Source organism: Numida meleagris, chromosome 12 (assembly GCF_002078875.1).
Source record: "Numida meleagris isolate 19003 breed g44 Domestic line chromosome 12, NumMel1.0, whole genome shotgun sequence".
NCBI classification, from domain to species: domain Eukaryota; kingdom Metazoa; phylum Chordata; class Aves; order Galliformes; family Numididae; genus Numida; species Numida meleagris.
This window is the reverse complement of record NC_034420.1, coordinates 13,832,148-13,854,453: the sequence shown is the minus strand read 5'-3', so window position 1 is coordinate 13,854,453 and position 22,306 is coordinate 13,832,148. Positions and strand designations below refer to the sequence as shown.

The window sequence follows — 22,306 nt, the reverse complement described above, 5'->3', positions numbered from 1 at the left end:
TTCCTCCTTCCAGGACACGTGCCTGGCCACCAGCTCATCTCTGGATGAGCCCTGGGTGGCAGCAGTGCCACCGTCCCTGTGCACAGAGCCGTCGGGGTACGATGTCCCCCTGAGCTCATCAGCACAGTCCAGCACCAGCCCGTAGGTGAACTCCAAACCTCAGCATTACAGGAGAAGGGCAGGAAGGGAAACTCAAACACCATCATCTCGGAAAAGGAGAGGGGAAAAAAAATCAAGACGTATTTTGGCAGATCTCCGTGTCAGTTTCTCCATTTCCCCCTCTCATGCATTTCCTGCAGAGGCAATCTGTCCTTTCCCTAAATGCTGAGCAATCCCGGCAGGGAACTAATCAATATTAATTGCGATGGGACCGGGGGTGGGAGGAGGGGAGGGATTAACGTGACCTTTTTAAACTCGCGCTGCCTCAGACGGTCACCGAGCAGCTGAGGAGAAAGCAGCCAGACGGTAATGCCATGTGCTTTCAGTAGCTTTGCTTTTTTTTTTTTTTTTTTTTGCTGTGAATATTTGCTTCTGTTGTCTCAGAGCAGTTAGGAATGGAACCAGGTTGTCTTAAGGAAGGAAGAGATGCGTGTCTGCCCGCAGCCCGCGGGCCAGTCCATCCTTGGTGGAACCTCCGCTGAGCCGGGCGGAATAACACGCGGGATGGATTTTAGCTTGAATTTCTATGAGAAACAGGAAGGAGATGAGGGGTGGTTTGACAGATGAAGCGTTTAACGCCGCTGTGCTTTGTGGATTTCTGCTCTAATAGGGTCCAGTCGAACGCACCGAGCGAATATCGAGCGCGAGAGCAAACAAAGGACCCAGCGAAGCAGCCCCCTATTGTCAGGCACACAGCAGCTAATCCCCTGCTGCTGCGGGCACCGACTGAGGGCAGTGCCCCCGGAATTATGGAAAAAGCCTATTAATTAAAACAAAACCGTTATTGAAACTATTTGTGCATGTCGGATTCGTGGCTTATTGCAGAATTTCTGGGTGTCAGCATTCCTCCGAGTAGCGGTTGAGGTCAGGAGGTACCGTGGGTTGTTCTTCATGAATGCACTGTCTGTATTTACTCTTGCTCCTGTGCTCAAAATGGGACTTTTTAGAAATCGATGCTGAGAAATCTGCATTAAATTCTATTCACGCCTTTCCTCTTCTGCTTCGAGAGCACCAGGCTTTGGGGAGAGGTCCCGGATTGAGGCGTGAGGTTTGTGTTCGTTTTTGAATAAACACTTTTGCCACATTTCTTCACTTTCACAGCAGAAATTGCCTTGCAGATGGCTGATATCACAGCACGAGCTAACGAAGCCCCGGGTGTGCTTTTCCTCTCTTTGTCAGGACCCACCATGTCCGACAAGCCAGATTTTGCAGAAATCGAAACATTTGACAAGACCAAGCTGAAGAAGACAGAAACCAGAGAGAAAAATCCATTGCCCACCAAAGAAAGTAAGTGCTTCTGGGGCTGCCTGAACCAAGAGCAGCGAGAACGTCAGTCAGTCTGTATTGCGGCTGACGTGCAAAATGAACGCTGATCAAACTCATCCCTGATTTAACTGGGGGCGATACCAAGACTTGAGCTGAATGTTGAGTTTCCAAGGGTAGGAGCAGCTAAAAACCATTGTGCGTTTTGTCTGGGAGTAATCTGGCAGTATTGATCTTGCTTCTGCTAAAAGCAAAGGTAACGGGACAAAGCTGCACAGAGGCTCGGGAGGGGAGGCAGCATCCCCAGGAGGTGCCTGGCCCGGTTTGGTACATCAGAGCTGTGGGAATAAAGCAGCAAGAGAAACCTATCACTGCCCACCTCCAACAGGAATCCTCCCTTAGCACTGCACTGCAGTCCTGGGCTTTTTCCTGCCCCTATGCCTGTGCTGCACCAGGAGACAGGTGCTGGCTGCAGTTCCCATTCAGTTTTGGGTGTGAAAACGGCATTTCCCTGCTCTTGGACCAGGCTTTGGGGGCAGCTTCTCTCAGAGGAGCACCACTAACCACAGAGGGAGCCGTGAGATTAATGTTCTGTCCGAGGGTTTCTATTTGGGGTGTGTCAGTGCTGGCCACCATTGGGACACACTGCTCCCCCAACAAGAAACCCGTTCTTCCCCTGGTTTGTTGTTCCTGCTGATGTTCTAGCTGTCCTACATGAGGAAGATGCAACATCATAACCACACTTCAGTAGCCAGGCAGACACAGGAGCAGCTCTGAATTTTGGGGGCAGCCCAGGAAAACCAGTGGGGATTTGCTGCCCCATTGGCCACAGAGATCTGAGTTCCCCCAGCCCTCGTGGTGCTTACTGACAGCGGTTTTGTCTCCTGTGTTTTTCTGGCAGCTATTGAACAAGAAAAGCAAAGCGAGAGCGCATCCTGAGCGTCAGAGAGATGCTGCTGCTTCTTCAGTGGGGTTTGGGCTCCTGAGCTGGGTTTTGTTTCCCCTCCCTCCCTCCTTCCCCTCAGTGCTTGTTGTCCATTTCATTTAGCAAACACTCGCTCCTTTCATGTTCCCAGGAAGAAGTTTGTTTTGTGCTTGTTGAACAACGTACTTTGTATCCTTAAATCGGAAACCCAAAGTTCTGTACCACCCCCATCACTTCCAAAAAAAAAAAAAAAAGAAAGAAAAAAAATGTTTTCCTAAACCTCACAATGAACAAGTTTCTTCCAACCAGCTGTGTCTGAGACTTTGCAAGTGGGAATTGCAGGGTAAATCCTACAACAAACATGGCTGCGGGCAGCAGCTCCCTCTGCACGCACAGGGGATGCTTCGAGCCGATGGTGTGACCACATGTGCCTTCACCTGCCCACACCAAATGCAAAAGAGCATTTCGGGAGAGCTCCAAGGGGCAAATCTTAGGTACTAACAGCTCCTACCTTTTTAAGTACACCTTGGTGAAGGGCATGAATAAGATGGGAAGCTGTCAGCCCGTTTCAGTCCTATCCAACAGCAGGTTGGAGGTCTCCAAGACAAATGGGTGGCTGGGCTGAGGAAGGACCCCAATTAGGAGCCCAGGTGGGAACGGCTGCAGCTCTCTCACCAGCATTCTGCCCCTGTTAGCCCATCAAGATCCAATCAGCCTTGGTACTGCCCTTTGCCCACCTGTATCAACCAACATGGGAATGCTGGAAGGTCTCTGGGGAAGGTTTGCATCGGTTTTCTGGAATGTGAGACACCCTGGGCAGCAGACAGGTGTGCAACAAGCCCTCAGAGAAAACTAGGTTTCCTTAAGTCTTCACTACTGATGGTGCAGAAACAACCTCTCTGGGCTGGGGAGAGCTCAGCAGAAACCTGCTCCAGTCCCAGCTCTGTTCTCAGCTACGTGGTATCCCATTAGCTCTGGAACTGGTTTGCAATCATATCAGGAGGACTCGTGTTTAGTTTGGGCAGATGCCACTGGAGCTGTAGCCCGGTGCTGCCTGCGCATGGAAACAGAGAAAACTCTGTGTGTCTCCACGGGCTGCGCTTATGGCTGGGGGAAGTCCTGGTGGCCTACAGGCTCCAGAGGACAGGGATGAACGGCTAATGATGGAGGCTGCCATTAATCAGGAGTTGTTTGGCAGTTGACACTGAAAGAGAATGACAAGACAAGAACTGTAATCAAACAAGAAGAGCGTAGCCACAAAGTGGGCAACTTTCACTAGCAATAAAAGGTAAATGGTGACCAAGAGACTGAAGGGAATGCATTACATGCGGGGCTGGTAACTTCAGAGCTCCATTCACTGCAGCGTTATCCAAAGGGCCAGCACTGCAATTTGAGTCACTGCTCATCAGTTCACCACTGCTGCTGCTACTTTCTTACTTTGACCAAGTTTCCTCTCCCTTGAGGATCTATTTTCCCTTTGACACCTGACTCAAAAGGGAGGGGGGGGGGGGGGGCTGTTTAAGCACCTGCTGCATTTATAAACACTCATTTTTAATTAAGAGGTGAAGAATGTGAAAGGCTGAAAACCCAAGAAAGCAGCGCTATGGGCAGTGACTCACCCGCTGCCCACACAGCGCTGCGCTTCCACCCAAGGGCTGGGAGCTCGGTGCTGGCCAAATACCTGTTCTGACAGCAGCCCCGCGGTGCAGGCAGCATTCAGAGCTGGTACCGAGAGAACAGCCCCTGCTGGCAGCCAGCACTGCTAAGAGCATTCAGCCAGATTAACTGCTGCCTTCCTGTGCAACAGTTTTGGCAACCAGCACGCACCGCGACCACGCTCAGCATGTGAGCCCAAAGACTAAACTTGCTTTATTTTTTTTTGTGCCAGGAGACAGCATTCTGCTCCACACGACAATCTCCCTTGTTCCCTGCCAGCTCAGAGCATCTGCCAACTCGCTCAGCACAATAAGTTATAAATCACCCAATGCTTTGCATGCACCAGAGCCGATGGGAAGCACCCGTGCCCCCCAGATCCCAAAGTCTGCGCTGTGCTCTCAGGCAGCAGGAAGGGAAGCAAGGTCTGGCCAAAGCAAGAAAACAATAGAGATATTCTCCTCTTTGCTTGCCCAGAAGTGAAGGATTAGCAGTGCTGCTCTGAGGACAGAGGCAAGAGGCCAGGGCAGCCTGCAGCTCCAGAGGCACCAGGTTTGTCCCAGCTGTTGCTGCCCCGCGGCTCTCCCTGCTCCCATGAGGCCTCCTCCCAGCTGAGCTATTTGCCCTTAGAGCCCAGAACAGTAAACTCAAAGCCTTAGCACTTGTATTTATGTGACTTACCCATCTAGGAAGGCTTTGGGGGCCAAGGACAGCACTAGCCCAACTCCCCAGCCCTGGGCTGCAAAGCCCTCCAAGTTACAGCAGAGCTGACAGCAGCTGCACAGCACAAGAAGCCCTGCAAGGATCGAGGCCACAGCTCACCCAGCGCAGACATTGCAGGCTGCTGTGTTCGGAGGCTGCCTCTTCCACCATCAGCAGCTCAGGGAGGCTTGAAGGCACACAGTCACAGGACCCCAGTTTGAGAAGCATACTCCCCCTCTGCAGTGTGAAGTCACTTTGGGGACTGGATCATGAGATTATGATTCAAAAAGAGGAGGGCCGGGCCTGGCTCTCTGTTATCACAGTCAAACAGTGTTACAGCCCTTATCTGCAGGGCAGGCTGAGGGCAGGGACCAGGAAGTTGCTAATTACCTGAAGCCAAGACAGAGTGAATGCTGATCATTCCATCCACTCTGTTCTCTGCTAGGGAAGCGTTTCCTGCCAACAGCACCAAACACCTCAGGTGCCCCTAGGAAACCTCTTCAGAACCTTAAACTGCTCCGGACCCCCATCCACAGACAGGCTCAATGACAATGCCCACTCCTGGTGCAGGGACCTTCCCCAGCCTTCTGCAGGCAGGAGCTGACCTAGGCCACCTCTCCCACAGACCTCACCCATCTCCAGGTGCAGAACTTAAGGCTTGGGGCTAATTAGCTAAACAGCAACAGGCCTTTGCTGTTTGGATGCTTTAGATCGTGAGACACTACCTTAGGGCTCCTCTGAAGGAAAAAACACCTTCTGTGCTAATCTCATCACAGGAAAAAAAAAATCATATACAGAAAAACGCCAGCATTCTTGGCATTTCCATAGAGGCAGCCTTGCCCCCCTGCCCCTGTGAGTCACTGCTAATTGCTCTGCACAGCCACAGCGAGCCTCGGCTGAGCAGAGGAGATCTGCATTCCTGTCGTTATTATACAGAAGATGCTTGATTTAACAAGGCTCATTAGGCAGGTGTTTGCTAACAGGGAAACGCAGGGAGGACAAACTGAACATGTTGAGTTTCACTTTAAGCTCAGCTACAAACCACAGGGGAATCCTGATGACCTCAGTCCCAAAATACACTGGGTTTTTTTTTCCAAATTATTTTTTCCTCTGGTGCTCACACCAGGCCCAAGGAGCTGGAGCTTTGGGAAAATAATTCCTTGTGCCTCTGCTCCACCACTGGGCTCCTGGTGTGCCAGAGACCCCTCCTACTACTGGAGGAACAAGGGAGATGAAAACAGGGGAGATATTAGGGAGTGAGCACTGTGACACAATCTCAGCAGGGTCTAAGCTGCAGCTGCGTGGAAAGAAAGACGGAAGGGATCTGAAAGCACAGCCAAGGAGGTGCCCAGGGCAGCCAAAACCCAAGTCAGAAGCAGCAAGGGCAGCTCTCCTGCCTCTGTCCAGCTCGTTCGCTGTCTTTCCAAAACCACAGGATGAAAACAGAGGCCCCTTAGAAAGCAGCGACCTGCCCATGCCAAGCTGGGAGACACGTGCAGACAGGGTCCCGTAGGGCAGCGGCAGCAGGCACGGAGCAGAATGAAAGAGAATTCCCAAACCAACCAACCATCCCAGGCATCTGAAGCTGGTCTCACAAAATCAGAGGCTGACACTGCGAAAATTTTTGTATTTGGCAAAGTTGCAGCAAACAGGGAGGAAAAAAAATGATGTGTGACTCCAAGTGGGTGTTTTCAAACAGCATCTTGTTTGGGGAAAATAATCCCTCTTGGTCTGCTTTGTTTTCTCACGATGCTGCAAGCAATTCTCCTCCCCAGTGGAAAGAATTGGGTTTGTCTGTTGCTGTATCCCTGCCCGGGAGCTACCCCAGATTGAGCAGCCAGTCCTCCTGCCCTGCTAGCCCTGGGGAGGTCACCTCCAAGAGTTAAAGAAACACACGATGGGCCCCGTATCACGTATTTGGTTTAGCAACGAAGAGAACAGGTACACATGAACCCCGCTGGGTGCCCTGGGGCAGCAGCATTGCTCCGGGGACCCCTCTGCAAGGATCCACAGTTCTGAGTGCTGCCACAGCTCTGGGACAGCTGCAGCCTGCCCTCCGCTCCTCCTGGATGAACTTTACCAGTAGGAGCCCCGTGCAGGCTCCTACTGCAGCACCAGCCAGGCAACCCCAGCCCTCAGCTCCCGCCTGCACAGCCCTTCCCCTGGCAGAGGTGCATGGCCAGCATGGGTGCTGGGGAGATGGAGGCGTGGAGCAGCTTTGGTGCTGGCTGCCATTCTCCCACGTGCGCACAGGAACAACGAAGACTTTGGTGGCGTCAGTGCAGGGGGAGATGAGAGCAGTTGAAGTGGTACAATCCCATGCGGGGAAAGCTATGGTTGCCACTTTATGGCAGCGGTGCGTGGCCAGGAAGGAAATAAAAGAGCCTAACCTAAAATAGCCCTTGGTGTGCGGAATGAGCCGAAAAATCTGCATCCCAGAGCCGCGCTCAGACAGCAGGGCGGCTGTTTGTAACACGGGGTGAGCACACAAAGCGGCAACACCCGTCCAGGACTTCGGTCTCTGCAGCAGAGCGTGCCCCGGGGCAGGCCGCTGGGAGAGGCCGTAGACTGAGCCCGGAGCTCGGCACCCGGTGCTGCCGTCCCCGCCCGCCCTGCCGGCTGCGAGCAGCGGGCCGCCCCCAGGGGGAGCCCCGGCACCGCCCGGAGGGGCCCGGCCGCGCCGCTGCGCGATCAGCGGGAGGCCGTCGGCAAAAGCCAGGCCCCAGAGGGCCCTAACGGGGCTCCGTGCCGACTGCGGGCCAGCTTCGAACCTGTGAAGGCTTAAGGGTGCTTTAGTAAGGCCAGACGGCCTCCCGCAAGTCGTTGCCTCGCTCAGGTAACGCTGGGAACGTCTCTTCCCACCTCACGTAGTAAGGAACGCATGGCACTAGCTTCACCTGCAGGCTGATTGAAGCCTCGGTATGAGCGTGCTGTCAGTGCTTCTGGGAAAGCAGGACCAGAAACAAGCTCTCTTCTCACCGGGCTCTTCCCAGCAAGACTTAATGCTCTTAATGTTTCTCTCTGTCCCAGTCTCCCCTGAATGACGTCGCAGTTTTGTGCACTCTTCTGCCCAAAGTGGGGCTGCAATGAAAATAAAGGTGAGCGTTAAGAAAATACTCATGGCTCAAATCACCACTCCCTTCTGTGATACTGAAAACTGCCCGTTTGCTGCCAGAGCTGCCAGCTGCCCCCCCACACAGCCGCATCCCTCCAGCTTCACAACGCAGGGATCTGGGCTCAGGTTTTCCCCAGGACACCGAGTGGATCGGGGCAGGAGGGGTGGCAGAGCCACAGCCACTAAGGGACATGTAGAGACTCGTGCCGTGGAGAGCTGCGGAGCATCACACAAGCAGTGTTATTCATCAGTTAACTTAGCTCGAGTTTGAATGGGAATGATGAAGAAGGAGGCGATAATTTCCTCTCCTATCGAGTTCCAGATCTCTTCCTGGACAGGAGTTTATCTGCAGAGGTGCTGCATTTCCAGGACGGGAGATACCCAGATACCCAGGCAGTAACCTATCTGCTGCACTAACGCTGCTTTGCATGACACTTCCTCTAACGAGGGAGAGGAAAACAAAACCCTCGGCGCTGCTTTATCGTGCTGCCATGTAAACAGCCCCGTGGGCTTTGAAGGACACACCTAGAGGAGCAGATGAGGTGAGGCCCATCGGGTCATGGCACTGAGGCATGGCAAAGTAAATGTTGGTGGAAACCTCAGTGTCTTACCCTGCTCTGCTCTTCGTGGCAGCTCAAGCAGCAGCAGGACTGAGCTGGTTGCCCCAAAGTGTCTTTAGCTCCTCTTAGGATGCTGCAGAGACAGAAGCACAGAGTAGCCACGAGGATTTAGTAAACCAGCCAGCTCTGGGAGGATGGACAGACAGACCTCAACTGGCCTTCCCAGGGGGAGCTGCTGAGCGAGGAGCAGCTTTGCTCTGCTGGAGGGAGAGTTTGGGCCAGGAGAATGGGGATTTCTGCGCACCCATGTGGAGTGGCACAGCAGGGCTCTTACCCAGACTGGAGTCTGCCTATGGCCCCCGTGCTGAGGGGGAGCTGCCTTTGGGAGTCTGAGAATGGGTGAGGACGTGGAGCCAGAGTGGAGAAGTCATTGAGGTGAGAAGGTAGCAGGAAAGGACAGATTTAAAACATGCAGTGCAAAACTGGGGAGAAGAACGGGGAAGAAATGGCCTTTATCTGCTTGCAAGTGAAATAACCTTGCTCTTGCCAGGAGCAACATCCCAGCCTGCTCCTGGGCTGAAGTCTCCATCTCAGAGCGCAAACTGTGCAACCTCACACCTCCTGTGGCCCTTTAAGCATCCTGGTGGTGCTGTAGTATATTCCAGGGGGTGTTTCCTTCAATAGCAGAGCCTCTAACATCGGAGTTGCTTGATCCTGGCTTCCCTGATGAAGTTCCCTGCTTGCTCCATCGTGCCGTACATGAGGCTGTGCTGGGAATCAGGATTAGAAACAAAATAGGAGAACTGGTTGCATTGGTACAACTGAGCGGGACGAGCTGCTGCATGGAGGCAGGAGAGAAGAACTTCTCATTTTGTCACAACAAAGTGCACCCTCCAACTGCACTGCTGGGCTTTTAAGCCTCTGTTCAGTGAACACGAGCCCACTTCTAATTATGTATCAACATCGGAATCCAGAGGACTGAGCCTGCAGGATAGGTGTGGCACAAAATCTAATTTCAGTCTCACCTCATCTTCAATTCACATTCCTTAATCAAAACATATTTGTTATACAGGCAAAACTCCCACCAGCGCTGGCAGGACCGGGGCTCGGGTTCTGCGGGCTGCTCCTGCAGCTGGGAACTGCAGCAGACAAAGCAGACATGAACCTATTTTCCCCACTATGGGAAAGCTGATGTCGGGAAGACTGAGAAATGAGAGTTGAGCATTCAGGGGACTTATACAGTGCTCAGTGATGGATTATTCTGGAGCAAAACAAAACACTCCCCTGGCGGAGAAGCTGTGTGCAATCCAAGGGTATGGCATCGCCGTGGGGATTTGGGTGGCTTCCTGGGGAGAGCACAATAAAATGCGGCCACTTCCGACACTGCTGACGAGGGGGTGTCTCTCTAATTACCCAGGTGGATTTTATTGTAATGGAGCCAGCAATGCAGGATTTGACGCTAGGGGTCTGAATGTATCACCTGCCCAGGGCAATTTAGCGAGCTGTCTGTGCTTTATCTCCTGTTCTCCACGCCAGCCGTGCTCACTCCCCTTGCTGCTCCCTGCACTTGTGACCCCCACACGGCCCATCCATCCCTCTTTTTTCATGGGCTTCTACATGCAGCGTTTGTATGAACCGATTTGCCTCGTGTCTGCCTTCCTTTAATTGCCATATTCCGATGCGAACAGGGTTTCATGAATATATGGGGTTGCATACGCACTATTAAAGTCTCTTGACTGGAGGCAGATACCAAATACTTCAGGACTCCCATCATCTCATAAAAAGCACTGGCTGTTTGGTCGCGTAGCAAGAAAATAAGAAACAAAGCATCACTATTTGATCAGTAAAGCCAAGGGGCTCTGGCCAACATCCAGGACACTGTTTCCCAACCAGCACTCCCTGCTCGGCCGTTTCCAGCAGTGCTGAGTCTCTGCAGGTCCCACCGACCCCACAGCTCGGGGCTGCGAGGACGCCCGGCCATTTGTTTTCTGCATCACCAGGTAAACTAAGGAGAAATTCTGCTTTCTGATTTTTTTTTCCTGCGAGTTTCTAGCGAATGGAAACGCTGAAGGAAAACTCCTTCAGCATTCCGCAGATGAGCAGTAGGGCTCAATGAGCCCAGGCTTGTCCCGTGGGTGATGGATGAGCCAGCACCACCCCGCAACCTGGGGAGCAAAGCACTGAAATCAGCTTTGGAATAACTACAGCCTGTTCAGCTCTGCCATTTACTTTGAGATTTGATGCATGGCAATCTTGGTGCCTCAATTTACCCGACTGCAAAGCAGAGACTGCTACATTTAATCTCTCTTGCTGCAAGGGCATTGAGCAACGCACTTAATAAGCGCAAAATTTATCAACACAGTAAGAGCGAAGTCTGCTTTACTGTAAGGTCTGGGTGGTGGGAAAGTCCTCCAGCAAAACGACCGTCCCAGCCCGTGGGTCTGAGCAGACTGACAATCCCCCAGAGCAGGAAGGCTCACCCATGCACAGCTCTCTGTTTGCTGACTAGTGTGACAACATTACAAGTGACTTTTAAGATCCCTACGGCTTTAATAGGAAAAGATATATTTTAATAGCCCAGGCAAATAACTGTGCAATGCTGCCAATTGCAATGAGTGCTTGCAGCCGTGCTTCACGCCCAGAGAAGCTGTTATTTTTCTGGCATGGGATAGGAGGATCATGTGTGAGCTGACAAAACAGACACGCCAAAATTGTTCAGCTGTGCAGGCTCTCCCAGACAAAATACCAAAAAAAAAAAAAAACCCCAACCAACCAAAAAACCACCAATATGCCCCCAGGGACAGACAGACGCAAAGCCCAAAATGACATGCATGCATGTAGAAAATGCACAGCAGATTTCCAAGTCATATGCACAGGCTTTAATCAATGAACCTCGCTGATACATGGCAAACACTTCATTCCCAGTAACTGTCCTTTGACAGCTCTAACAAGTGGGATCTGCTCGGGATGGTAATGATTACAGTGCTGACTCACAGAGTGTTTTGCCGTGCTGGCAGGAGCGCACCAGCGTGGTGCTCACTTGGAAGGCATTTTGCATTTTGAACCAATCTGCATTTTTAATGCTCTGACTGCCAGCGGTTTTTGGTGGCTTTGCGGTGCTGAGTCCTGGTTTCCCTCCAGCAGGGGCTGGATGGGGATGTTCCTCTCGCTTGGTGCCCAGTGAGGGGAGCAAGGTGGGGGTGTCCATGGGCTCTCCATGATCAGGAGCTCCACGTGGGCTCCTCACCGCGCTCACACACACATCATGGGCAGACCACTGAGCACGTTTAAGACACAGTCTGTTCCAGCCCCTGGTGCAGTCCAAACCTCCACTTTGTAGCCCCTCTCAGTGCATCACCTTGCAGCAACAGCATGCTGCAAGGAGCCCAAGTGTCAGCACCTCAATGGGGAAATGAGAGCATCAGGACAGGGACGGCCCTGCGCAGGGTGAGCCAGCCTGGCTGGGGCTTCTCAGCCACAGGAAAACCAGCCGAGAAGTTTCCGTGAACAAAGTCTTGCTGCTGCTCCATTACAGCTCCCGCAGCCCTTAATGACCGTGACTATGAAGAGGCCTTTTGGTTTTCCTCTGATAAGGATTTTCCCTTCCAAGCACACGGGGATGAAGCGGAGGGGCCGAGGCAGTGCTCACGTGTGCGGAGCAGCTAGAAGCCAGGGCAGACCTCGCTGCAGGGAAATTGCAACCCCCGGAAAACTGTTCCCCTAATTACAGCCTTGAAGCATGGAGCAAACCACATAAGTGATTCACACAGCGTTCCCAAGCTGCAGCCGCGTGAATTGGAGAGATTTCCAAACACTGCCGCGACGTGCACGCTATTATCAGGATGGAAATACGGAAATTTTCATCATAAGGAGGCAAGGAGGGGAAAAAAACACCATTAAATGAATCTCTTCGAGTCAAGAAGACCTGAGAGGTGTGTCCCCGGTGGATCTGCGTAGGACATAGAGCTCTCATGGCAGGGAGCAGGCTGGCAGGGCACTGTAGAAATGCTTGGGTTTGTTATCGCAGAGCTCAGGGCCCGGCCTCTGCTCGTGAGCGGGGTGTGAAAGGGAGCAGGCAAGTGCACTTGGGGAGGGAGAAAGGGATGGAGCTGGCGTGGAGTGGAGTTAAAAGTGGCCCATTGTTAGGGAAGTTTGCTCTCCTCACATCATCACAGCTCCCAGCGACACCGCTCTGCCTTTTGAAGTGCAACATTAGGCGTTTCCTTGTCACCCATTGGCGCAGGAGCTTTTTTACCACATTAAGTCATTGGGTAGCAAATGAATGGGGGGTTTTGACTATGCAGAACTTCACCTTATAAATATCAGGGTTGCAGGTTCCTGCAGCTTTCCTGGACCCGAATATCTGGAGATACGTCGGGACACGGCGCGGCAAGGCAGCCCTGCCAGGGACCTGCGGGATCAGCGGAGGGAGCCGGGTCCCACACTCTGACAGCCATGAGGGGCAGCACCTTCCTCCTCCTCTCCATCGTGGGCATCTACGGTGCTGTTCTCAACGCAGCCGCATGGTAGGATTCGGGGTGCGTGGGGGGATGCTCTTGAGCCTGTGTTAAATGGTGTGGCTCATTTTCCTCTCTTTGTTTCAGGTCAGTGAATAACTTTCTGATGACAGGACCTAAGGTAATTAACACAGGCACTGTCAACAATTTAAGTAAAGTGATTTTGTTTTGCAAATGGGAAATACTGCCTTTCTAAGGAACCAGATTTCCCGGAGCCTACCAGCTCCAAGTCCTGTTGAGGCAAAGGATCCACAGCCCGTGTACGGCTGTTGTCACGGATAAATGCTAAGAGGCAAGGCCCTGACGCTGCTCTCCATGCAGGCGTACCTGACGTACTCCAGCAGCGTGGCGGCGGGCGCCCAGAGCGGGATGGAGGAGTGCAAGTTCCAGTTCGGATGGGAGCGCTGGAACTGCCCCGAGAGCGCGCTGCAGCTCTCCACCCACAACCGCCTGCGCAGCGGTGAGTGCCTTGAAATGAGCAACCTGGCGATGAAGAGGGTTTTCTGTCCCCTAAAACCTAGGCTTGCTTTTCTCTGTCTGCATTCATTTTCCTAAGAAACAATGCTAACATTTCTTCTGGGATTCCAAGTTCTTTCTGGGTCTGTATCCTCACTAAGCCAGAGCTCGGCCCTGCCTGCAGCGCTGGTCTGTGCAGCATCACAGGCAGTGCTGCTATGGGCACCTGAGTTGGGAGCGGGGAGGTGAGGGGAAGAGAGAAAACAAGGACTGCCTTCAAGAGTAAGTTGTGGGTATATTTAACTGCTATCTACTTCAGTCAGCAATTTTTTCACCAGAGTGGAATTCTGTTTAATAGAATCACGGAATGGCTGAGGTTGGAAGGGACCTCAAAGATCATGGGGCTGCCATGAGCAGGGCTGCCAACCACTCCATAAGGCTGCCCAGGGGCACCCTGACTCTGTTAGGAAAGCCAAAAAATAAAGTAAAACAGAAGCATGGGTACAAACTGCTGTTAGCACAGGTTTAACCACTGACTATACCATCCTGCTGTTGCCAAGAACCTCTTCCCTTGCAGGGACGCTTGCAGAACATTGTGCCAAGCTGCTGAGGCTCTTGATGCTGAGCCTGAAGTGCCTCCAGGCTGGAGCACTTAATCTCTGTAGCACCTTTCATTTTGCGCAAATAGTTTTGTTATTTCTTTCTTGCTCCTTCAGAACGGTGATGGCTTCACAAAAAAAACTTCCTTCCCAACGAACAAGGACTGGTATGTATGTTGACGTGTGACAGCTTTTCTCCCTTCTCCCCCAGCTACTAGAGAGACGTCCTTTGTGCACGCCATCAGCTCCGCTGGCGTCATGTACACCCTGACCAGGAACTGCAGCATGGGCGACTTCGAGAGCTGCGGCTGCGACGACTCCAGGAACGGGCGCGTTGGTAAGATGCTGGCGTGCATCCCGCTGCGACCGACCAGCAGTGAGATGGGCTGCCATCACCCCAGCCCCACTGCAGTGCATGTCCCGGGGCAGGACTCAGCCCAGAGCATTTGTGTTCTTACCGTCTGTGTCTGCCTTGCAGGTGGCCGAGGCTGGGTCTGGGGAGGCTGCAGCGACAATGTGGAGTTTGGGGAGAGGATTTCCAAGCTCTTTGTGGATGCTTTGGAAACAGGACATGATACTCGCGCCCTCATCAACCTGCACAACAACGAAGTTGGGAGACTTGTAAGTCAAATATTTAAAAATATAATAGTAATTGTAGTAATAATGATAGTAGCAATAATAACGTACATATTGAAAACAACATCAGACAGCCTAGCAAACTGTTCGGGTCCCTTTCTCCAGCTGCCTCTGACAATCTAAGCCTCGTTCTATTTGCTTGGGGAAAAAAAACATAGCCAGAATCTGACCAGCCTTAGGCCTGAACAGGAGCTGCAGTAAGATCTATTTCCACCTCCAGCAGCTGTGTGCAGCACAGTTAACTACTAATGCTATTTATTCAGAAATGCACCAGTTTCGTGCTCCCAGCCATAACACAACACAAGTACCAGCCTGCATTCCTGCAGTGGGTTTTTCCAAGCTGCTCAGCAGGGGAAGTTGACTGTGAGGATGAGCTGGGTACCCGGCCCATGGAGGCACAGCAGCTCAGGCCAAACCTTGTCTGTAAAAACAACGGCGGCAGCACTTAGCATACCTATCTCATAGGGTGTGTCGAGGCGTAATCTCACATAGATACCAGTGATTGGAACCTTATAAATACCAGAGGGAGATGAGTAGATAATACCTGTGAAGTGCTCGGCCTGGAGGAGATGCACAGAGGCTCTCTGTTGTTACTCCAGCTCGTTTCACACATTCTGAAGGAGGTCTGTGCGAGGTGATGGGCTGATGTGCCAATGAGCGAGATGAGTCGCAGACTGGGACGTGCCAGGAGGGTATGACCCTGCCTCTACCCTGGCCAGAGAAGGGCTGGGGGCAACAGCTTGTGCCCACTCATTATCTCTCTTTTAATTAGTGATGAGGAGAGATGTTTGCCTAGAGCTGAAATAAAAGCATCAGTCTGTGTCTTGGAAGGACCTGAAATCTTGTGGCACAAGTCACATTTGACCCATTCCTTGCCACTGTAGAAGTGTCATATATTGAGATTTGAATGGTGATGATCTGCTGCTTCCAACTTCTGCACCTTTTCCTCCTAGGCTGTGAAAGCCACGATGAAGCGAGCCTGCAAGTGCCATGGGGTGTCAGGCAGCTGCAGCATCCAGACGTGCTGGCTCCAGCTCGCTGACTTTCGGGAGATCGGCAACTACCTGAAGATCAAATATGACCAAGCCCACAAGCTGGAGATGGACAAGAGGCGGATGAGAGCCGGCAACAGTGCCGACAGCCGTGGGGCCACAGCCGAGACCTTCCACCACGTCCACTCCACAGAGCTCGTCTTCCTGGAGGACTCCCCCGACTACTGCACGAGGAACGCCAGCCTGGGCCACCACGGCACCGAGGGCCGCGAGTGCCTGCAGACCGGCAAGAACCTCTCACAGTGGGAGCGGAGGAGCTGCCGGCGGCTCTGCACAGAGTGCGGCCTCAGAGTGGAGGAGAGGAGGACAGAGGTGGTCAGCAGCTGCAACTGCAAGTTCCACTGGTGCTGCACGGTGCGGTGTGAGCAGTGCCGGCAGCTGGTGGCCAAGCACTTCTGCGCCCGCCGCGATGCTGCTGTTGTCAACTACACCAAGCGGCGGAACAAAGGCCACAAGAGATAGGGGGAGGCCGGCAACCACGCCTGCCAGGCGGACCTGTGGGCTTCTCCACCTGTGGTGGCCCTTGCCGTAGCTGAGCTTGGGAAGGAGCCTTCCCCAGGGAAGTCACTTTATATCTGACAGCGGGAAGAATTTCACTTTTTTGATGGGTTCTGCTCACCGCACCGCCGCCAGCTGAGGCCAAGCAGTGTTAGCGTGGGTGGGACAGGCACCATGGCCAGGGCTGGTCCCGTTGGGCTGCTCCATTTCTGCGCAAGCACCACAACCCCAGCCCCCCTGTTCCTGCACAGGCGCTGCATGGAAGAGCTCCTGGTGGGGAAACTTGTGCACTTTCTGATGTGAGAGGGTTTTCCGGGCGCTGCTGTTTGCATTAGCACAGCTGCAGCTTTTTGAGGGCATCAGTAGGTTTAAGGACTGTGTTTGCAGGGTTGTTTTTTTCTTTTTAAAATTTCGTGGTTTGGTACCAGACCCTCTACCTGAATGGATAACAGCTTCACGTGTTTGTACCAGGTGAAATTAATTTGTTTACAATTCCTTTACTTTTTTAGAAACCGACATAGCAAATAAGAATTCAGAACTCTTTATGCCTAATGCTGCTTGTTAAGAAGCTGTATTGTTGCTTGGCACAATCTGTTTTCTCTCCTATTTTGAAGGCATCCCTAAAGAGTTAGACGTCAGCCTGTATTTTACAATAAACACCGTAATGAAAACAAGTGGCTTTTTCCTTTCAGACTTCCCAGCAGCACTCCAGGTGTAAAACTGCCCATTTCAAAAGCACAACACCTCCCAGATTCCCCATCGCTAATCCAAAAAGTCACCAAGAAGCCTTTCCCCCCCAGACCTCAATGAAACTTGGCCGCAGCCATAACTCCCTGCAGGGTTTGCAGTGACACCCATGCTGTGATACCCAACCCTCCTCGGGTGCTGATTGCACAGGGTCGCACCGGCCCCAGCCCATTTTGAAGCTCTGATGCCTCTTTAATTTGTCTGTAGCCTCACATCCCCAGACAGCGTGAGGCAGCCCCGCTTTGATGTGGAAAGCATCGGTGCTGCTGCACAATTCTCCCAGGCACGAGAGGAGCGCTTTGAACTCGGGGCAGGGGGGAGAAAACCTGGGGCCAGCTGGGAACGTGCGTGCTGCTCCCCTGCTGCTCGGTGGGAGCCCTGGTGGGACCCCCCCATCAGGCAGCCCCAGGGGTCTCAGCGCTGGGGGGAGCAGCGGTGCACACCTTGCACACGTGTTTTGATGCTTTGTGCGCCCGCACCATGATGCTCCCGGTGCAAACACAGCCACTGCCCAAGGTGCAAAACACACACACGCTGGGAGCAGGGCTGACGTGAGTTTATTCTTGCAACAGAGAGTTTCCTGAAAGGGGGAAGGGCTACACCAACCAATCATCAATTCTGGGGGTTTCCTTGCTGTTTCCAAAGCTCCCATAGCTAGCAAACAGGCCACAACACCAAAGCTAAAAAAGCCACCAACATTTTTCAAGTGTTGCCACAACAGTGTCCATTTGCAAGCCATCAGAATTTAGGCTGAACTGGAAACGATAGAAACAAGCAAACGAGCAGGAAGGAGATGTTATTCCACCAGCACAACTGCAAAGCACATACAGAGATGGTCTCACTGCAGAGGAGGATCACAGTTAACACATCGCCCAGGTCAGGTCCCTGCAAGCCTCCCCCTGCCCCCCCAGCCCACAGTTTGCTGAGCTGACACCAGGACCTGCAGCACTGCATTTAAATGCTGGAGACTGTTTTTTCTTCCTCAAATCTATTTGTTTTTTTTATCCCACTCACATTTCTGAAATTCGGACCATCTGAGGCAATGTGATCAAAACTTATGCAAAAGGCAAAGACCATATGCAAGGCGATGAGAGCCTGGGAGAAAGTTAAGTACCAGCCCATGAGATCAATTTCCACTTCTTCACACCTTGCAGAGTGAACACTGAGTCTGATCAAGCACAGAAGACAACACTGTGCCCTAGGGCTGCACCTTGACACACATCCCACAGTCCTGGGGGAGCAGAGCCCTCTCCCCCCTACCGCTGCCTCGATACAACAGCCATCACTTCTCACTACATTCCCTACAAAACAATAGAGATTCCAGGTCCTGATCCATCAGGCGCTGTCAGGGAGCACCCTGAGCACTCATTTTCTGTAACCATGCTGACTGTGAGCACGAGGGCTAAGAAGCTGTAGACTGCTGGCTGGGCACGGGCCAGGCTGACCTCACTGTTTCAGATGTGATTTTAACAAAACAGCAAAATCTCACATACCCGTTTTCAAAATAACTGATGACACACTGTAAAGTGAATTCTTGTCAGCTGCAGGTTTGCAAAGGCTCAGTCTCTAACCACAACCATGTGAAGGAACTGGTGGTGTCTTTAAACCTGAATGTATTTACTCCTGATTACCTGAAATCAACTCAAATTTAGGACACTGATCCCAACTGCCCGTAAATCACTTCATGTTTGGGAAGAGGGGGGACCTGGCTTTAGAAATGCTTGAGGAGGAGGAGTCTGACCGTTTTACCATAAGAAAAATATCAATCCTAATTCCAATGAAAAAGTAAAACTCTTAATCTACTGTGGGTGCAGCAGATGCTGTATGAACTCAATCCAAAGTCCCGGTGCCCCCAGAGGGCTGCTGCTCGGAGCCCTGCCTGCCCACATCACCAACAAGGCGACCACCAGCGAGATGAGCATCAAGCCTATTTAATTCACAACTAGATAGTAATGACAAGAGAGGGAAATGGAGCTAGGAAGGCTGCATGCCAACAGACTGCTCACATGGCTCTCTGGGAAGCACCACGTGGCTCTCTGGGAAGCATCTCTGAGGTGGCTGTGTTTTGGCCAAGCGCTCGCTCCCCGCTGCGGGATGCTCAGAAGCCCCACCGCCCCACTATAGCCCTCCTCTATTCAAACCCACTTCACTTCAGCTGTTAAACTCTTTGCTGGGTGGATTAGCTTTAAATTATGCTGCCAGTGCCCTTTCATGGATTATAATTCTGTACGAGATGTTTGTGCTGTACCCTCCCCCCATATTAAAGTGTCAGGAGTACATCCCCAGGCCATCCATCTTGAATGCTTCCGCATGGGCTTGGCAATTCTCTGACATGAATATTATGGCTCTCAGTGCCAGTCTCCATCACTCAAGCTGACAAGTGTTAGATTCTTCTCTCTTCAGTGGGCTAAAGGACCTTTTCATATGCAGCGTAGATTCCCCGTCAGGCTGCATCTGGTGCAGAGAAACCAGGGAGCACCAGCAATTCCCTACAACCTTAGAAAACAACTCACAGGTCCTTTTCGACTTGCAGAACCAACCCTTAGCATGACAAAGTTAAAGGCCCTTAATCAATCCCTGGTTAGCCCCTGCTAATATCATTCCCATAGAGGAGGATGTGGAAGTATCCATGCAGTGCCTTCGGTGAGATTTATTAACAGGCTATGAGGGAAAGACAGGGAATTTGAATGTCAGGTTGCTGGAGCATACAGAGATTTTTGTGACCAGTTAGTGCCCTTAAACCATTTCTAACCTTAAGCAACACTTTCATGGGTGAGGTGCTTAAAGTTAGGCCCCCAAACCTCCCCCTTGATTTTCAGAGCTGCTATGCAACCATACTCCCACCTGGCACACAGCAGCTCCACACCACCAGTGCCTTGCAGGGAGCAGAGGGAAGAAACAGCCCTCCAGCCCCATGCAGGACACTCCATATCACCAGAACAAAACTGAATCCACTGGAGAAGAACTGCTTCAAAATTCAGTTTAAATCTTTCCTACCAAATTCACATTATTCCAGGTCTTTGGCTATACCAGTGCCTATTATTTTTTCTCTCTATTGAGCACAAGTACTTTCTTAGTAACCGCCTCCTTCCCATCGCACAGCCCTGTGCAGTGGCTCGCAGCCAGCACAACCCAACAGAAACATGTTAACACCTTTTCAGCTTGGTCTTATTAAAGTCAAGGCAATTAACAGCTTTGCTATTTACAAAACAAATCCTCTCTGCAACACCTGAGAAAAAGCATTACAAGTGTTTCCCAAACACTTCTCAGCTGGGGAGAACACCTACAGTACCTGTCTGCAGGGCGGTGCTGCAGCTGCCCTCCCCTTCGGAGGGGTTGAGCCCGGGTTTGGGGAGCGTTTGTGCCACAGTCCCAGGCAGGAGGCCTGGCACAGCGGGTCTGCTGGGCAGGGTTACAACCTAAGGAGAGAATACACTTACAGCAAAGCAGGATGGGAATTTGCTGCCCACCTGCTGGTCCTTCCTCACTTCTGCTGCGTGCACGTGGCGGTGTGTGAGAGCCTCTTGTGCGTGAGGCAGGTTGTTCCCTCCAAATGTTTCTGTGGGTGGCTGGGAACAGTGGGTGACCTACCCCAGGTGTGCACCTCTGCAGTGAGCCACAAACTTGCTTCCACTCCACCTTCCCCCTTTTCTATTTCCCTGCTTTCTCCCGGGATGCATCCCAGGTCCCCCACGTGGGTATACAGTGCAGGAAATCCCATTTCTTCAAACAAACCCAGAGGAGATGAGCCCTGTAACAGGAGACAATCAATAAATGCAACTTGCAATGTAGTTTCAGAATTAATTCCTTCTTCCTCCTTTCCTCCAAACACAAAGTGCTTTCCTTGTGGCCCCTAACTTATGAACAAGAAAGTGAATGGAGCTAAAAATATTAGTTGGGTGCAGTGTTTCTGCTGGGACAGCTTCACGAGAAAGTACTCCTGGCCCAAGAGAACCCCAACCAAAGACTTCTTAGGGTTTAGAAAAGATCCAGTCTGAAGTCTGCATCATGTCCAGGCCCCAGTTTGCCTCTTCCAGAGGCTCTGAAATGTGGAGTGAAGTGGAGGGCACTGGTGGGAACTCCAAGCGCAATGGGGAGCAGTGGTGGCTGCAGCTGGCAGTGCTCACAAGATGCAGGCGGGAGGAGAGAAGAACAGCAGTTGTGTGGAGCAGAGTGGGACAGAACAAGAAAGACAAGAAACCTAAGTCCATTGTGGAAGGGGAATGTAGAGGTTTACTCAGAGAAAGAAATAATGGCAAAGAGAGAGCGGAATCGTGGGTAGTATTTTAGCTTTTCTTTTTTTCTCTCATCTTTTTTCACTATCCTATGCAACATGAATCGAAGCCATTTGTGGGCATGTGTAGGAGAGAATAGCTCATTGGGGGACATACAACCGCAGAGCCCGGACAGTATACAGCCCTTAATTTCCTCTTCCAGTGCTTTCAATAGCTCATGGAATGCCATAAAAGATGATAATGACGAGGTCAGAGGAAAGACTGTAAAACAATGGGGCACAACCGTTACCCCTTTTGGGCTCAGACTCAGGGCATGCATGGGTTGGGTGTGCTGCAGCCAGCTGGGTGCTTGGGGCAGGGGCTGTGCTCTGTGGCCATCGTGCCCAGTGTTCAAACCCGTGCTGTGGTGGGTGATCTGGTCTGACACGTCGGGCTGTGAATGCAGGGGGGGCTCCTGTGAGATTTTGGTCTCATCCCACAGCTCAGCCAGACACAAACAAGGGTGAGGAGAGCAGTTCTCCTGTCTCTTCCCAGTTCCACAGACTTTTCTAACTCACAACGTTCCGGCTCCTGGCCCAGCCTTTCCAGTTGCTTGTCCATCAAGGGTAGATGACATCTTTGAAGACAATAATGTATATTTCTTTCCCTTTTGCCCAGTGCTTTGAAGTCAAATCTCCTGAGCCAGCTTTGCATCTCCACTCCTACCAGGCAGAAGTTCTGCTGGCCAGCTGCCACCACCCATTTCAGGGACAAGGCACCTCCTCCCTATCACTAAGTGGATTTTGAAGGCAATAAGAAAGAGAGTAATTAAATTAATCCAGTCCCAAGTACCTCCCGAGGTGCTGAGCATTTCCAGCATTGCAGCCGCTCTCTATGAAGCAGGTAATACTGGTGAGTGGTAGCTGCAGCATGGTTCTGGGGAACACCCGTGCTGCACCAGCAGCTAATACTGGGCAGGAGCGCTGGGAGCACAGCATGGGGACTTGGGATGGTTTTGCTTGAACTAGCTCAAGTCCAAAAGCAAAGCAGCTACATTTATACTTTGATGTGTGTAAGTGAATAAGCCCTAACCCAGGGCAGAGTTGTTTCTTGTCCCATAGCCTCCCCACTGGGGGTGCCAGGGATATCAAGTCACGGATCAGCAGTCTGAGCCTGTTTTATCTGACAGCCTACTATTTACATTCTCTGT

The 22,306-nt window shown here is 51.9% G+C and overlaps 2 protein-coding genes and 1 long non-coding RNA gene across 5 annotated transcripts; 2 read left to right on the top strand and 1 right to left on the bottom strand.

Annotated features, from left to right (window-relative positions):
• Positions 1,246-2,864, top strand: LOC110405460 (thymosin beta-12-like). Its single transcript, XM_021410773.1, has 2 exons — positions 1,246-1,446; positions 2,324-2,864. Exons 1-2 carry the CDS (start codon positions 1,278-1,280, stop codon positions 2,359-2,361), a joined length of 207 nt encoding a protein of 68 aa, XP_021266448.1. The 5' UTR covers positions 1,246-1,277; the 3' UTR covers positions 2,362-2,864.
• LOC110405463 lies at positions 1,439-5,317 on the bottom strand. Of its 3 annotated transcripts, none has more exons than XR_002442886.1 (4): positions 5,093-5,317; positions 4,682-4,964; positions 2,859-3,551; positions 1,439-1,760 (listed from the first exon to the last, which is right to left on the bottom strand). It is a non-coding gene; the product is annotated as an uncharacterized LOC110405463 (long non-coding RNA). The 3 variants fall into 3 exon arrangements; XR_002442888.1 differs by having other exon boundaries at positions 2,859-3,118; XR_002442887.1 differs by lacking the exon at positions 4,682-4,964 and having other exon boundaries at positions 2,859-3,118.
• Positions 11,257-17,450, top strand: WNT8A (Wnt family member 8A). Its single transcript, XM_021410202.1, has 6 exons — positions 11,257-12,903; positions 12,982-13,015; positions 13,216-13,354; positions 14,161-14,286; positions 14,428-14,570; positions 15,539-17,450. Exons 1-6 carry the CDS (start codon positions 12,833-12,835, stop codon positions 16,097-16,099), a joined length of 1,074 nt encoding a protein of 357 aa, XP_021265877.1. The 5' UTR covers positions 11,257-12,832; the 3' UTR covers positions 16,100-17,450.